The 17,110-nt window shown below is 46.7% G+C and overlaps 1 protein-coding gene across 1 annotated transcript; it reads right to left on the bottom strand.

Moving 5' to 3' along the window:
* Nucleotides 1-12,543: 12,543 nt before the first annotated feature.
* HTR1D (5-hydroxytryptamine receptor 1D) lies at nt 12,544-13,668 on the bottom strand (the record flags this gene model as incomplete). The annotated part of the gene is made up of 1 exon (XM_080921948.1): nt 12,544-13,668. The coding sequence occupies one exon, from the start codon at nt 13,666-13,668 to the stop codon at nt 12,544-12,546; it is 1,125 nt and encodes a 374-aa protein (XP_080778074.1).
* Nucleotides 13,669-17,110: the final 3,442 nt, after the last annotated feature.

Genomic DNA, 17,110 nt, shown 5'->3' with positions numbered 1-17,110 from the left:
TTTAAATCGCTGGGGTTTTCTGGTAGCCAGCCCGGCTCAGTGCGAGATCCTGTCTCAAAGAAATAAGGCAGAGAGTGATAGAGCAGGTGCCCGATGTCCTTCTCTGGCATCTGTGCAAGTACATGTGCACGCACGTGCACACACACACACACACACACACACACACACAACCTACACAAATACAAAAAACGAAGGATATTTAAAAAGAAAAGAAAGCAGGGATATGCGAGAGACCTTTATCTCGAAGTGACTGGGATCAGGGGCAACCTTCAGTACACAAAACAACAAAACAGAGCAGAGACTGGCTCCTTGAAACCTGGCCCAGAAAACTCATCTTGAATATTTCAACAAGGGAACAACCACAACACCTTTCTCCAGAAGGTGGCCCTGGACTAACAATCCCCTTGGCCTAATTCCATGGGCTCTCAGCCTAAGGCTGACCTGATTTGAAACCCACCCTGACATGAAGAGGTACTTTGAGGCCAGAGAGCTAAGATGCCCACCTATATAGTCACAGACTCTCTGAGGGCCGGAAGACCTGAAACTTCCCTTTTTTTGGGTGTCGTCTGACCCTCACCCCCCAAAAACATGCCGATCCCTATACACACCACCTTGTCCAGCCCTCAAAGCCACAAAGGTGAATATTATCCATAACCATACTTTTCTTTTTATATTTGATTTATTACTGCTATGTGTATATATGTAGGGGGTGCATGTCATAGAACATGTTTGAGGTTAGAGGACAACTCTGCAGGCTCAGTTTTCCTCACTTTTATGTGGGTTTTGAGGATCCAGGTCATCGGGTACCTGCTAGGCCTTCTCCGGAGCCCTGTAACCACATTTTACAGATGCAGAAGCTGAGACTTGAATTACCAAATTGACTTGCTCACGCTAACACAGCCAATAATTAGCAGAGTTGGCACCTGAAGGAGATGTTTACCACTGGTATGTGTCCTAATGGAAGGCCTCTGCCCTCCTAACCCCCAAATCCCCAGTCAGGTTTCTCTCTTAGCCATTCTCTCTCTCTCTCTCTCTCTCTCTCTCTCTCTCCACCCCCCGGGTGTGTGTGTGTGTGTGTGTGTGTGTGTGTTGATATCAAGATCTTGGCCTAGGGAAGTCCCCTAATCTGTAAGAACTGTCAACTTGTCACCTAACCAAGACAGTTTCACTGGGGTGCCCGGGGCCCATGGGAAGGTCTTGGCAGATGGAAAATTAACCCCGGCTGGGCTGTCACTCTGCCCTCCATCCAGCCTGCGTCTCTTCTGTGCTCTGTCTCTTGGTTAGCCGCTCTGGCTCTCCAGACTTCTCCAGCTCCCTTCCTCTGTCTACACACAGTTCACGTGATCGATCTCACCTCCCATCTTATGACTCTGTCCTCCTGAATAATCTTCAATAGTTCCCTGTTCCTCCAGGGATAAAGTTCAAAGCAGATACCTCCTTCAATCCTGGCCCCCATCCCCCCAAGCCTAGTGTCTCAGACCATTTGAAGTTTCCATCTGAAGTCTTTGAACATAACAGTTCCATGTGTGGTGTGAGAGGAACCAAAGTCCCGATTGAGCTGCAGGGCCTACGCTGAGCTCTGGAGCTGTCAGACCCATTATTAGTAACCCCCAGGCTTCCAAGACAGGTCACAGACACTTTAGCCAAACCACCTAGGGACAGCACCAAAACCTGGAGCTCTCTGCAGAGCCTAGAAAATGAGGATCTCTTTTTCGTACCCCATTTGGTGTGCCAGCACAGCTATCTGAGCCTGCTGCCAAGAAGGTTCCCAGAGGCAAAGATTTCCTACCCTGTCTGCTGGAGTCCTAGCGTTTAACATCCCCTTCTGCTACTTCCATGGTCAGGCCGAATTTGCCTCTGAGAGTGTCTGCAATGCATACCTTAGTGACCTCAGTGCTGTCTCAGAACAGGCAGAGGCTTGCCCCTTGCTTCTTGGAGAAAAAGCTATGCCAGTGGAGGGGAGAGTTGCCCACCCTTCTTTCTGCATGATTTCCTGATGCTTCTGCGCCACCTGGTGGACAGATGTGGAACGGACCCGGATTTAGGAGGAGGGCAACGCCTATTCAAACTTCTTGAGGGTAAGATGTTTCCAGTTGGATCCTAGCCTATGATGAGATCTCAGACTTGTACCAGTCCCTCTCAGGATTAAGTTCCTTTTTCAATAAAAGGTCAGAAAGGGAATGGGGTCCTTCTGGCTCTAACACAGCAAAGGCCCATGTCAAAATCACTTTGTCAGGGCTGGAGAGATGGCTCAGTGGTTAAGAGCACTGGTTGATTCCCAGCACCTACATGGCAGCTCGCATCTGTAACTCCAAACCCGGAGGGTTTCATTCCTCTTCTGGCTTCCCTGGTCACTATATATACAAGCAAAACACCCATATGCATTTTTGAAAAAACAAGCCCATTCTGGTATCACATATCTTTAATCCCAGCACTCAAGAGGCAGAGACAGGCAGATCTCTGTGAGTTTTAGGCCAGTCTCATCTATATAGCAAGTTCCAAGCCAGCTTTCAATCTTCCTAATGCTGTGACTCCCCAACCATAACATTATCCTCATTACTACTTCATGACTGTAATTTTGCTACTGTCATGGATCAATATATAAATATATGATACGCAGGATATCTGACCTGCAACCCTTGTAAAGGATTGTTCGAGCTCCCCAAGAGGTCGAGACCCACAAGTTGAGACCCTGTCTGGAACAAACAAACAAACAAATCAAAACAAAAAAAAAAAAAATGGGGATAGCAGTTTTCTCTTCCGTTGAGATGAATTGATCCAAGATCATGAGTTGCTGCCGTGACATGAATAATGTGACTTAAAGTGTCTTAGACAACCTTTAAAATCCTCTCTCCAGGTCTGGGATCCCCGCTTCTGCCATCGAGGACAAAATGCAGGGTTAGCAAAGCAAATAAATGTGCTATCTATCATCAGACCTGTCAGTCAGAGCACGGCCTGAGACAGGTACTTGCCAGAAACTGCAAAGAAGACAACGTTTCCTCTGCTCTCTGGCTGGAAAGGCAGCTGAGGACAATGTGGGGCACAACACAGATAGGGTGGGGAACAGCCAGGCTGCCTTTCTAATGTTTCCTGTACTTTGGTCCCCAAATGGACTCTGAGCTTTGGGAGAGATTCGGTGGCCATATGGGAACAGAAAACAGCCAATCATAAAAAAAAAAAAAAAAAAAAAAAAGATAGGTCACAGGTTGCCAACTGGCAACCCAAGGGCCAGTCCTGGCTCCCAGGCCCTTGTTCAGTCGTTCGAACAGAGTTGACTGTGTGTATTTGGCCTGCCACTTAATTAGTTCCGAATGAGTAAATGATAGTCAAGTCCCATTCAGTGACTTCCCCAGTTCTGAACACTGCAGTGTCAGGGACAACACCAGGCCCCGTCACCTTCTCAAGTTGACAGTATTGTTATTCATGTGGTACCAAAGAATGGGCTGAGTTAAAAAGCAAGAGGCTGGAAACCCTGGTTACCAAACTTGTGTTTGTCCCGGGTGTGTGTGTGTGTGTGTGTGTGTGTGTGTGTGTGTTCATGTGTCCAGGTATGCATGCATGGATGAACATATGTATGTGCCTATGTATGGTGGACAGAGGTTAACCCTGGATGCTGTTACTCGGATGACGTCCACATGATTTTTCAGGCAAAGTCTGCCTCACTTTCACGTGGCTGAGGTTACTGACTGGTCCTGAGCCTCCGGGGATCTGCCCCTTCAGGGCTGGGATTGCAAGCCCTCAGGTCCTCATGCGTGCTCTGTAGAGTCTTCACTGACTTCACCATTTCCCCAGCTTTGCTGCTTTTCAATGGCAGACACTCTAGTGCCTGGCCACATCCTTTGGGGGTTCAGCGTGTAGGTGTAGCCTCAGTTGAATTCTGGCCCTGGGACACAGTGCAAGTGACTGAGTTGCTTGGGACTTTTAGCTTCGAATCTGGCTCTAACAGTTGAACTTGCTTCACTGGGTTAAGTGGAATGCTCATAAAATACTGAAGGCATACCTGGGTACACAGTCAGAGCTCAATAAATGCTATTATCATTAACCACACGCTGTCTGGCTGTGTGCCAGGTGCTAAGAGGACAGAAATAGATAAGCATCCCCGCAGGGCTCAGAGTCTGATGGTCATAGGGTGATTGGTGTGCGATAGAAGGGGCCCCCCGACTTTGAAAGCAGAGAAGCTGAGGTCACCTGTGTCCACGGAGCTCAGATCTTTGCACGACCTTCAGGATTCACATCCTGGAGGCCAGAAGTCTGTTGACAATTAAACTGTGGAGCAGGAATGGCTGAGAATCGAGCTCAATGGGAAACCATTAGCCTAGCATGTGTGAGGTTCTGGGCTATGCTTCCAGCTCTAAGAAACAAATCAATAATAAACAAACAAATTGTCCTGGGAAAGTGAGGCCATAAGGATATGTACTTGGAGCACCAGCTGCCCAGAAGTCCAAGGCAGGAGGATCACATGAGTCCAGAAGTTCAAAGCCAGCCAGCCTGGGTAATATAGACCCAGGCCTTCTATTTATTTATTATTTACATATTTATTTTGTTTTTTTGAGACAGGGTTTCTCTGCATAGCCCTGACTACCCTAGAACCCACTAAGTAGACTAGGCTGGCCTAGAACTCACAAAGATCTGCCTGCCTCTACCTCATGAATGGTGGGATTAAAGGCATGGGCCACCATCGCCTAGCTAAAGGATTTTTTTTTTTTAGGATTTATTCATTTATTTTATGTATGTGACTACATTGTCACTGTCTTCAGAAACACCAGAAGAGGGCATCAGATCCCATTACAGATGGTTGTGAGGTACCATGTGGTTGCTGGAAATTGAACTCAGGACCTCTGGAAGAGCAGCCAGTGCTCTTAACTACTGAGCAGTCTCTCCAGTCCAATGATGTATTTTTTTTAAATGAAATTATTTGGGGAAAAAAAAGGCAGGACACCTATAGTTCCTAGACTTGGGAAGCAGAGGCAGAAGTTTGAGGCCTGCCTGAGCTTTATGAGGGCCAGGCCTCAAAAACAAATGAATAAATAAATACTTTTTAAAATAGCAAATGAAAAGACAACTTGATTTGGGGAGGGGGTGTTTGTTGCATATGCTTTTTGTTTGGTATTTTAGGTTTTTGAGATAGGGTCTCACTGTCATCTTGGATGGCCTAGACTGGAAAGGTTCTCTTCACCTTGTAAGCTTTGTCATTCCTGGTCCCCGGGGACACTGTGCTCTTCAGAAATAAATTTGGGTTTCTGTGAGGAAGGGACAGGGCTGGCACCATGAACCTCTGCCATACGTGCTTAAGCCCGAACTTAGCAGAGCCTATGTTGAGTGAGGCCCTGCTCTCCCCCATCGCCATCTCTGTCACACTGGGTGTGTGTCTGTGACTAAGTCTGAAAGAATTAAAAGCATCCCCAGGATGGGAGGTGGGAGGAAAGAAGATGGAAGGGAGAAAGGTCCTAGGTGCTGACTGTCTCTGTGTGCACAGAAACTGTTTGCTTGTTTGTATTGACAGGGATTGAACCCAGGGCCTCACCTACGCTCGGGGAAATCTCTAACCACTGAGCCACAGCCACAGCTCTCAGACTCACTTACTCGCCCTATCTATCTATCTATCTATCTATCTATCTATCTATCTATCTATCTATCTACCTACCTACCTACCTATCTATCTATCTATCTACCTATCTATCTATCTATCTATCTATCTATCTATCTACCTACCTACCTACCTATCTATCTATCTATCTACCTATCTATCTATCTATCTACCTATCTATCTACCTATCTATCTATCTCTAGCTATGTGATCTCATGTACCCCAGGCTGGACTCAAACATGCTATGTAGCCCAGGGTGACCTTAACTCCTGGTCTTCCTGCTTCCACTTCCCTAGTGTCAGGATCACACGTGTGCCAATGTGCTTGGCGTATGCAATGCCAGGGGGGCAAACCCAGGGTTTTTCCTATGCTAGGCAATCACCCTATTAACTAAACTACATCTCCAGCACCACCTCGAGTTCATTTTTTAACTTAATCTTTTATGGCAGAATCTCATTTTGTAGCTCAGGCTGGCCTCGAACTTGAAAGCATTTTGCTTCAGCCTCCAAAGCTGAAAAGTATTTTTAAATAATAAAAAAAAAAAACAGAAAAAAACCATATATATAATATATATATATATATATATATATATTTTTTTTTTTTTTTTTTTTTTTTTTTTTCTCTGTGTAACCCTGGCTGTCCTGGTACTCACTCTGTAGACCAGCCTGGCCTTTAACTCAGAGAGATCTGCCTGCCTCTGCCTCCCAAGTGCTGATATTAAAGGCATGCAACATTACATCCGGATGGTTTTATTTTATTTTTCTTCATTTTATCTTACTTTATTTTATTTTTTGAGACAGGGTCTCAACATATATCCCTGGCTTGGCCTAGAATCAGTACGGAGTGCAGGTTAGCTGGTCAGACTTTGTTAGCCTCTCAAACCACAGGCCTGTGCTAAACAAGTTTATTTTCAGTTTGTCCTTCACATGGTCTGATGAATGCAGGAACTCTGGGAGGAATGTGAGTCCCCTTCAGATGATATCAAAGGGCAGTAGTCAGCCTGGGATAGATGAGACCCTGCTTTAAAAAACACAAAGACCAACACACCTCTCCTCTACTGCGGCTGACCTTTCAACTTTCACAATGGGGTGACTGCTGGCTGAAGAAGGCTGTCTGGAGGCTGGGTAGGCCAAGCTAAGTCACCAGATCCAATTTGACCCCGTGGAGACACTGGGGTTGACTGGCTTCCTTGCCAGCCATCCTACCTGAGCTATGGTCTCCCTTCTGATCCAGTTCCAGTGAGAATGACACCAATTACTGAAAGCAAGCTCAATAAAAACATAAAGCCAGGAGCCAGGCGTACCATGCTGGTTTGTAATCCCAGCACTGGGAAGACTAAGACCGGAGGATCTCAAGTTCAAGTCCAGCCTAAGCCAAGCAGAGAGGAGACGGGTTTCAAAAGTCTAATAATGGGGGCTGAAGAGTTGACTCCCAGAATAAGAATACTTGCTGCTCTTCCCAAAGACCTGGGTTCAGCTCCCAGAACCTACATGGCAGCTCAGAGTTGTCTGTAAACCCAGTTCCAGGGGGTCTGATGCCTCTTCTGACCTCCGTGAGTACTGAACACACAGAAGGAACATACATGCATGTATGCAGACACTCATGCACACAGAATAAAATAAAACTTTTTTTTTTAAGTTTCTACTAGAAGTTGGCAAGATGAAAGCCAACCAGGTAAAAGCAAAAGCGTTGAGAACATGGATTTGATCCATGAAACCCATAAAGGCGGGAAGGGAGGACCAAATCTCCAAAAATGTCCACCACCTCCATATGCACACTACGGCACGGGCACACGCCCCCTACACACACAGCCCATACACACAATAATAATGGCTATTTTTTTAAAGACTTACTTATTTTATTTATATACAGTGAGTACACTGTAGCTGTCTTCAGACACACCAGAAGAGGGCATCAGATCCCATTACAGATGGTTGTGAGGTACCATGTGGTTGCTGGGATTTGAACTCAGGACCTCTGGAAGAGCAGTCAGTGCTCTTAACCGCTGAGCCATCTCACCAGCCTAATAATGGCTATTTGTAAAGCTGATTATAACGATGCCACAGAAGGGGCAAAGATGAACTGGGCAGATGGGGCAGCCACTCTTTTTAAATAGAATCTGCAAACTGTTCCTTGAGCTCCCTGGTGCCTGTTAGTGAACAACTGAGGGTGTGCGAGGCTTTGTTCGTGGCAGAGACTGGAGTGAGTCAGAGCTGGAAACATTCACTCTCTGGCCCCTTTACAAAGCTTCACCACTGTAAGGAAACACTATGCCACGCCCACTAGAATGGCGCTAATAAAAAAAGACAGGACCATAACAAGAGCCACGGAATGTGGACAGATTGGAACCCTTATGAGGTGCTGCTGGTAAGGAAAAGGGGTGTGGCCACTCTGGAAAACACTGCGGTTGGTCTACAACAAGGCCAAACGCGGCTGTCACGTGACAGGTCGAATCCACTCCCAAGACTCTTGGGTCCACACCTAGACTTGGGCTTGGAGTTTTATAACCTCATTTGCGCTAGCTGAAAAACTGGAAGCAGCTCAAATGTCCTTCGTCAGATGAATAAAATGTGATATAGATACACAATCGGACAATGATATGCATTGTAACATATGTTGCCAATTGGATGAATTGTGAAAACATTAAACAAAAGAGGCCAGCCTCCAAGATCACCCACGGTAGGATTCTGGTCTTGAGTTTTGGTTGGTTTCTCTGTTTTGCGACAGGGTCAGAACTTACAGTCTTGGTTGGCCTAGAACTCACTCATTGTATAGACCAAGTAGGCCTCAAACTCAGAGATCCACCTGCCTCTGTTTCTAGAGTACACACACACACACACACACACACAAATATATTTTTAAAAGCCTGGCAGTGGCGGTACATACCTTCAATCCCAGCCCTTGGGAGGCAGAGTCAGGTAGACCTCTGTGAGTTCTAGGCCAACCTAGTCTATAGAGTGAGTTCCAGGTCAGCCAGGGACACACAGAAAAACCCTGTCTCGGAGACATTAAAAAAAAAAATTACAGGACAGAAAGTGGATGTGTATTTAGCAAGGCAGGAAATAGTGCGGAGTACAGTGTTTATTTATGTGGGAGAAATGAAAGTGGTCTTGTGTGCACTTTACTTCTTTTGCTCTGAGACAGAGTCTTCCTATGTAGCTCTGGCTGTCCTGAAACTCACTGAGTAGACCAGGCTATTCCAGAATTCACAGAGACCTGCCTGCCTCGGTCATCTGAGAGCTAGCCTTGAAGAATTAAAGGTGTGGATCACCCCGCCCCGGCTGTCTTCTGTAGACCAGGAACACCATACCCCGGAACTCACTCTGTAGGCCAGGATGGCCTCGAACTCATAGATTTGCCTGTCTCTGACTCTGACTCCAGAGTACTGAGACCAAAGGTGTGCCTCACCACTATCTGGCACTTGCTGCTCTTTGGAAATGAGATCTTTCTATGTGGTCCAGGCTGGCTTCAGACTCAAGGCCATCCTTCCACCTCTGCTCAAGTGCCATGATAGGAATGCACCATCATGCCCGGGCCTTGTTAAGGGTGTTTCCTGTGCTCTCAAGCAAACCTTTCCTAAGCAAACACTTCATACAGCGCTGAGCTATGCCCCCAGCCCCTTTAACTGCATGACCCATGTAAACTATAACTCAAAAAGCCGTTCATAAAATGGTTGTTGATTTTTGTTCTAGTCGGGACGGGCCTGAAAAGCTTTTGGCATTTAGACCTCTTATATAATTTGCTCAAAGCCCTCGAGTGGTAGCCAGTGGTGTTTTATATTTTACTGTGCAAGGAACTGGGCAGTTCACCCCCGATCACACAACTGTTATGCCACAGAACTGGAGCTTAGCCTGTGCCCAACGTCACAGAGCCATAGTACGCTTTCCTATCTAGACTCTAAAGTGACAGTCTTTCCTGGATCAGGAAGACATCACAAAGCAAGGTGAAAAGATAGGACAAACAAGGCTTAAAAGCTAGGGATTTGGGCTGGAGAGATGGCTCAGTGGTTAAGAGCACTGTCTACTCTTCCAGAGGTCCTGAGTTCAAATCTCAGCAACCACATGATGGCTCACAACCATCTGTGATGAGATCTGATGCCCTCTTCTGGTGTTTGGAGACAGCTACAGTGTGCTTATATGTAATAAATAAATAAATCTTAAAAAAAAAAAAAAAAGCTAGGGGGTTCATATAGTGCTTTCCCCGTGCCCTGGGTTTGACCCCCAGGACAATATAAATTGCCTGTGGTGGTAAAGAGAGCTAGGGGTACAGGAGATCTTACTTCTAAAGAAAGGGAGGGAGGGAGGAAGGGAGGGAGGGAGGAAGGAAGGAAGGGTGGGAAGGTGGAGTCTACCAGGCAAAAAGGACCAGTGAGTGTCCCTGCCTCAGAGAGAGGCTGCACAGCCTCAAGACACTAACTGCACCAATCCCAAAGTGTAGAGATATAGTAATCTCTCAGTACAGGAAGTGGGGTTTATTAGGAAGCTGACCTTGCTGGTAACCTAGGATACCAGGTATTATGGTTTGTACCTGTCATTCAGCTACTCGGGAGGCTGAAGCAAGTGGATCACTTGAGCCAACCTGAGGTTCAAAGTCACCCTCAACAACACAGTGGACCCTTGTCATCAAAACAGACTCCTGGCCCTTCTCATCAGTGGATCTGAGACCAGGAATCTAGGGTCAGCAAGCTCATGGAGAGATTCTGAGTGGGGGCTCCAGGAGCACATTCAGAGAAAACTTTTCTTTCTGGGCTGTCCTCCTCTCCTTCCCAGCCTTCCTGACATCTGGCTCTCACTCTTCCCCATGGGGCTGGAGGTGTCATGGAATACTCCAGAATCTCTGTCTCGCCTGGGACCCTGTCTGTGCCCTGCCCCTCCCCCTGCTTCTTCTCTCCAGACACCTCAGTGCAGCTCCTGACCCTTGTCCTTCCACCAGGGCTCATCTTTATGAAGCTGTCTCTTAACAAAGCCCTCCTCAATCACAGCCACATGTCTTTCTTGCACTAGTAAGGAAGAAAACATGAGAAAAGAGATACAGGGTGCCTGGGGTATTTAGAGGAGCCGTTACTATTACTGTTATTATTGTTGTTATCTTATCTGAACTTGAGGAGGTCAATTTCTGGATCCCCGAAACGGTGGGGATTTTTGTGTCGAGTGCTGTGTTTGTTTTTACACCACAGTTATTACCGTCTCCATTTTATACTCTCCGAAAGCGAGAGACCCGTGGAAGAACACACAGCTAGGAACCGACAGTGGCTGCACTTGAACCGAAGGATCCTTTCGTTTTGTTTGTTTATTTTGCTTAGTGCTGAGATCCAAACCCAGTGACTTAGACATGCTAGGCAAGCCACACTCTCACTGAGCAGCACTCTGAGATCCCAGCCCCAGCTCTTGAGGTTTTTGTGTGTGTACAAGTGTGCTTGTGTGCAGACGTCAGAAGTTCTACCTACCATGTGGGTTCTGAGAATCAAGATCAGGCCATCATGCTTGGTGGTAAGTGTCTTTTACCCACTGACCAATCTTGCCAGGCCCAGTTTCTCAGTTTTCAATTGTCAGCTATCTCAGCACACAGAGTTAGGAGGCTCAAGGTTTGCAAGTGACATGGAAATAGTATGCAAATGATATGCAAATGAAACGCAAATGTCACGCAAATAAAATAGCGCTGGGCCTGGTGTGAGGTGGGTGCTGGATGTATGTTTTAAACAGTTAAGTTGAAAGTCTGTACTTCGGGGGGGGGGGGAGGGGGAAAAACGCCCAAAGACTTTACTACTCGTGAAGGTTGAAGAGGTGCCTCAGGGAGGGTTTGCTGTCCAAGTGCGACAACCTAAGTTCCATCCCTGGAACCTGTGGCTGCCGATGAGAAAGGGGGTGGAGACAGAGAGAAAGGGGGTGGAGACAGAGAGAAAGGGGGTGGAGACAGAGAGAAAGGGGGTGGAGACAGAGAACGTCCCTGGAGCTTGTGGAGCTTGTGGGCTAACAAGCTTAGAACAAGCAAGGCAGCATGGAGACAGGGAGACCCTGCTTCAAAGAAGGTGTAAGACAAGAACTGACACCAGAGGTGTGGCTTGTCACACATCACATGTGCACACATATGGGACAATCGGCGAGTAAATAAATTTGTAAAGACTTTACTGTTCGCTGTGTCCCATGCGTTTTATTTGATAAGACTCGACATCTTAAGAACTCCGATGACAAGGGTTGTAAAAAAGAATAATTCTGGGGAAAAAAAAATCAGAATGGACAGAATGAGGTGTCCCAGTCAAAGATCGGTATGTCTGGCACTGGTCAGTCCTTTCTGGTGGCAGGATGGCAGGTTTTAACTTCAGAACATTATAGAAGAGACAGAGGGAAGAACGAAGGATACAGAGAAGTTGATCTGGTCCCAAGTACACCTCTTCCTGCTGCCACCTCTGAATTTCTCCCCACCTATTCTGGGTTACCACTACCATTTTCCTCATGCACAACCAGGACCCAATGGGAACAATTCCTGGGTGTTATTTTCCAATCAGTGAGTTACAGAAGATGACACCTCCTCCATTCTACCTCCAAATTCTCTTTTAATTCAAATCAGTAATCACACCCCTTCTCCAAAGTTTTCTGTAAAATCCCAGGTAGACCAGAAGGCCTTCCCTCCGAGCCTGCTAGAGAACAAGATGGCCTCTCACCTCCGTCTTACAGCTTATTATTTCTTCCAATCCAGAGAACCACGAGGGTATCATGTTAAGGGGTGTCTTCGGTCCTTTCTCCCTTTACACAGCACAATGGCATAGTTTTAGGTGACAGAGAAGTCTAGAAGATGCTGACAGTCGAACACAGAACAAACCTATTGATTTAATCCGAGACCCAAGATAGCACAAATCAACCTAGGTCTCAGAGAAACGACAGTAATAATAATAAAAAGGCAACCCCAGATGGGTTACAGGACATAATAGACAAACAAGAGTCAACCCCCAAGTCCGACTAAGAGGCCTTCCGGAAATGGATGACTTTCTGAAACGCTTGTCGAAAGTCTTCGTTGAACACAGTGTAGATGACCGGGTTAATGAGAGAGTTTAAATAACCTAGCCACGTGAAGAAGTCAAAGAGGGCCGGGTGGATCCAACAGGAGTCCCTGCAGATGGGGAGGACCAAGGATACCACGAAGAAAGGCAGCCAGCAGATGATAAAGGCCCCCAGAATGATGCCCAAGGTCTTAGTGGCTTTCCTTTCTCGGGCTGCACAGATCCTCTTGCGTTCTAGGATGCTATCAGCGAGCCTGATTTTCACCTGGTTGAAAAAGAGAGGGGAGCCGACTGTGTGTGTGTGGCTCTCGTGGAGGCTGGGGTTGAGCGAGCAGAGGGAAGAGCCAGCGGAGCCTGTGATGAGCTGTGCCGTGGTAAAGCGTTTCCCATAGAGGGAGGGTGGGTTCAGGATTCGACTCCGGGCGGCCACGTATATGCGGCCATAAAGGATAATGAGCAAGATGGATGGGATGTAGAAAGCCCCACAGGTCGAGTAGATGGTGTAAGAAATCTGAGATGTGTTCACCAAGCAGTCGGACATCTCCTCGTGAGCCGTGGCCTGCCGCCAGAAGAGCGGTGGGATGGAGATACAGATGGAGATGACCCAGACGGCCGCAATCATGGCTGCCGCGTGGCCTGCGGTCCGGCGCTTGCTGTACTCCAGGGCATCTGTGATGGCCCAGTATCTGTCCAGAGCAATGACACAGAGATGCAAGATGGAGGCTGTGCAGCACGTGATGTCAGAAGACACCCAGATGTCACACAGGATTTGGCCAAAGTTCCAAGTGCGGGTAGTGGTGTAGGCTATGCTGATGGGCATGACCAAGATAGAAACCAGAAGGTCAGTGGTGGCCAAAGAGCCAATGAGATAGTTGGCGGGGGTGTGGAGCTTCTTGGTAAGTAAGATAGTGGTAAGCACAAAGGCATTGGAGAGGACAGTGGCCAGTGTAATAATGGAAAGGACCACCACCAGGGAGATTCTGAGCGCTTGCAGGACCTCTGGGTCCCAAGCCCCTGTAGCATTCAGAGATCTGTTGGAGGCTTCCTGAGAAAAACCTTCTAGGGACTGGTTTGGCAGAGACATACTCAGTGTTTCTCTCTTTCCACACACGGCTGGCTCCTTCACTGTAGTCCCATCCAAAGAGCAAAGTCATCCTTCAGTTTCACAAGTATGAAGAAGGCCATACGTCGGGACAGAGTTCAACAAGAAGACCTCAAGACGCGGCTGGGAGAGAACACCCAGACGGCGGCTAACTGCTTCCGGAAGCAGATGAACTCCAAGGCATCTCGGGGTTCTGGAACTTCTTCTGGCAGATGGTCCAGCCCAGTGGACACATGATAGATTTGTTAGATAATTACCAAGGTCTCACAGGGGGATAGGAAGGGTTCTGGGGTTCTTGCCTTAGACGTTCCAATGCTTTTCAAAACATAAGACTTCGACATATTTAATGAAAACTCTAACATTTCCCTGTTCATACTTGGAGAAGATCCTGGACCTCAGGTCACTTCCAGAGAGCTTTAAAACCGGAGACAAAAAGAACCTGCTGATTCAGAGGCGCCCCACCAGCGGCTCCATTTTCCCAGGAGCCTGCCAACACGTCATGAGCCCTCAGCGTTGGTTCTGTGCCGCTGACGGCTTTGCGTCTGACTAGACAAAACATTCCAGTTACCAAGACTCAAAGAATGCATGAGCTAGGAGAAGGCAAAACAAATGGGGTCACTGCTGGTTCACCGAGATGGAGATGTGTCAGAATCTCTGAGGCTTGAGAAAGAAAAAAAAAGAAGGAAAAAAAAGTAGCATTAGAATCTAGACAGAGGATTCGGAAAGGTGTAGTGGTTAAGATGCTTTAGCTGCCCCTGGTCCTGTGAATCCTGGTGCTTGACTTTCTGAGATCAAGAACGTGCCAGTGGTGGTGTGCCCTGCCCACACAATTCCCAGAGGAGACAGTGTGTCCCAGCTCTGGGAAGTATCACAGTTTTGTTCCAAGCACATGAAGTCAGCGGTGTAAGCTGAATCAGAAAGCGTCTCTCTATGTAGCAATGACAGCTAAACCAAACCAATCGGGGCCTGGGGGAAAGAACCCCACATTGTCTGAGAGTTCAGCGTGCTGGACTTTCATTCGTAGGAACTTTCCAAATTTCCTAGAGTCAGTACAAATGACTTGTGGGAGAGGGAGGGAACAGTGGCACTTTTTATTAAGACATGGTCTTATGTAGCCCAGGTTGACCTTAAATTCACTCTCCTGTCTAGGATGATTTTGGACTCTTGATCCTCCTGAATCCACTTTCTGAATTCTGGGATTGAAGATTTTTATGCTTGGTTCTGAATGAGTCTTAAAACAAGACAAAAACCTACAGCCAGCCATGAATAGGCCCATGCCTTTAATCCCAGCACTCAGGAGGCTGAGACAGGTGCGTTTCTGAGTTAGGGGTCAACTTGTTAACAGAAAGCTTCAGGCTACATAGTAAGAACCTGTCTCAAAAAAGAAAAAAATAGCAACAACAAAAAACCCTACAACAGAATATTTCTTATTAAGTAAAGAAGTTAACTACTAAATTTAAAATTCTTGAACATTTTTCATGATAGAAATTCACCTCTAGAAAAGAATTGAACTTCATAAATGAAAACTGGATTTTGGCCTCTCATGGATTATTAGTTGGTTTGTTTTAAAAGTTTGAAAATTTACCTTTTATTTGTAGTTATTTGTTATACATATGTATTTGTAAACTGTCTTCAGACACACCAGAAGAGGGCATCAGATCCCATTACAGATGGTTGTGAGCCACCATGTGGTTGCTGGGATTTGAACTCAGGACCTCTGGCAGTCAGTGCTCTTAAGCACCGAGCCATCTTTCCAGCCCCTGAACTATTTTCATCTCCCTTCCCAATGTGAGAGCTACTGCATGCTTTAATGTACTCTGACATGTGTGACTAATCTACAGTGAGTCCCAGGATAACCAGGACTACATAGTGAGAGCCTGTCTCAAAAAACCAAAACTACATCCGGGCAGTGGCGGCACACACCTGTATTCCTAGCACTTTTGCAGGTGGAGGTAGGAAGATTAAGTATTCAGAGCCAGTCTCAGTTATACTGCAAGTTTGAGGTCAGTCTAGGCTGTATGAAACCCTACATGCAAGAAAGAAAGGAAGGAAGGAAAAAGGGAGGAAGGAAGAGAGGGAGAAAGGAAACAAGGGAAGAAGAAATCAACCTAGGTTATATGAGAGCCTATCATCAAGAAAGGAAAAAAGGAAGGAAGGAAGGAAGAAAGGAAGGAAGGAAGGAAGAAAGAAAGAAAGAAAGAAAGAAAGAAAGAAAAAAAGAAAGAAAGAAAAGAAAAACAGCCCCAAAATAAAATACATTATTATTGTTGTTGATTTTGAGACAGGGTCTCACTGTGTAGTCCTGGCTGGCCTAGAATTCATAAAATATACCAAGATGGACCTAAACTTAACAGAGATCATACAGCCTCAGTCCCTTTTTCCTTCTGAAGTGTCTTTAACTGAGTCATGAAACCTAGAATTTTTAATCCCATCAGGTTAGCCTGTGAGCAGGCGAGACGGTACAGTGTCAAGTGTCACCAGCTGAGAAAAAAGGGAAAGTCCGAGGTGCCCGAAGAACACCATGCTGGATTAAAGACACACCCAGCTTGTTATTGTTGTTATTAATGGTGTTCTTGCTATGTTACGGGCACTGAGCCAGCCTAGTCACCAAACCTGTCCAGTGGGCGATCTATCCTCCAACTTAAGGAATTGGCCAGTGGGTGTTCAGAGAGATGACATCACCCAGCTGAAGGTAGAGGAGCTCTCCAAATCTCTTCCTTTGTTCAAATTTTGCAACTCAGGAAGAAACACCTCAAGGCACAGGTACAGCCCCAGGGATAATAAATATCAGAACAACTCTCCTTCCCCTTCCTGCCCCCTCCTGCTCCCTCCTGCCCCTTTCTACTCCCTTCTGCCCCCTCCTACTCCCTTCTGTCCCCAGCTCCATTCCAAGTCTGCCTCTGCCTTTCCTTTTCTATGGCTCACACAGAAGCCGTGAAGTCAGATTGGATCCTTAGGAAGTTGCTTGGCTGCAGACAGCCTAGGTAGGTGGGCTTGCTACTGTTCTTTCTCATAGCAGGCTGGTATGTGTGCTCTCACACATTCAGGTGGCTCCAGACAAGACACTCCAGCCATCTCCCTGCAGGAAGAGTCCTGGGCAGAGAAGGATGAGAGGCTGATAAGAGGGCAAGCCCCTGGTGACATCTTGGGAAGAGGGACAGGGGCAAAGGAGATGGCCTTGGTCAGGGTCTTGCACTGGAACTTGTCAAGGAAGTGACATCATTTTAGAGACTTCCTGAACCAAGTTACAAGACTTGTCTCTAATCCTTTACCTTTGGAGGCACGGACTACAGATTCACCAATAGCTGTCTTTCTCAGTAACACCCCAAATAACAAAACAGGAACATAAATAAAGATGACCATTACATTCTGGTCTCACTCAGGGGGTGAGACTTTTTTTTATTTTTTGAGACAGGGTTTCTCT

Source organism: Micromys minutus (genome assembly GCF_963924665.1).
Source record: "Micromys minutus genome assembly, chromosome: 9".
Lineage (NCBI taxonomy): Eukaryota > Metazoa > Chordata > Mammalia > Rodentia > Muridae > Micromys > Micromys minutus.
The sequence above is the reverse complement of the archived record's forward strand: the minus strand, read 5'-3'. Positions and strand labels throughout refer to the sequence as shown.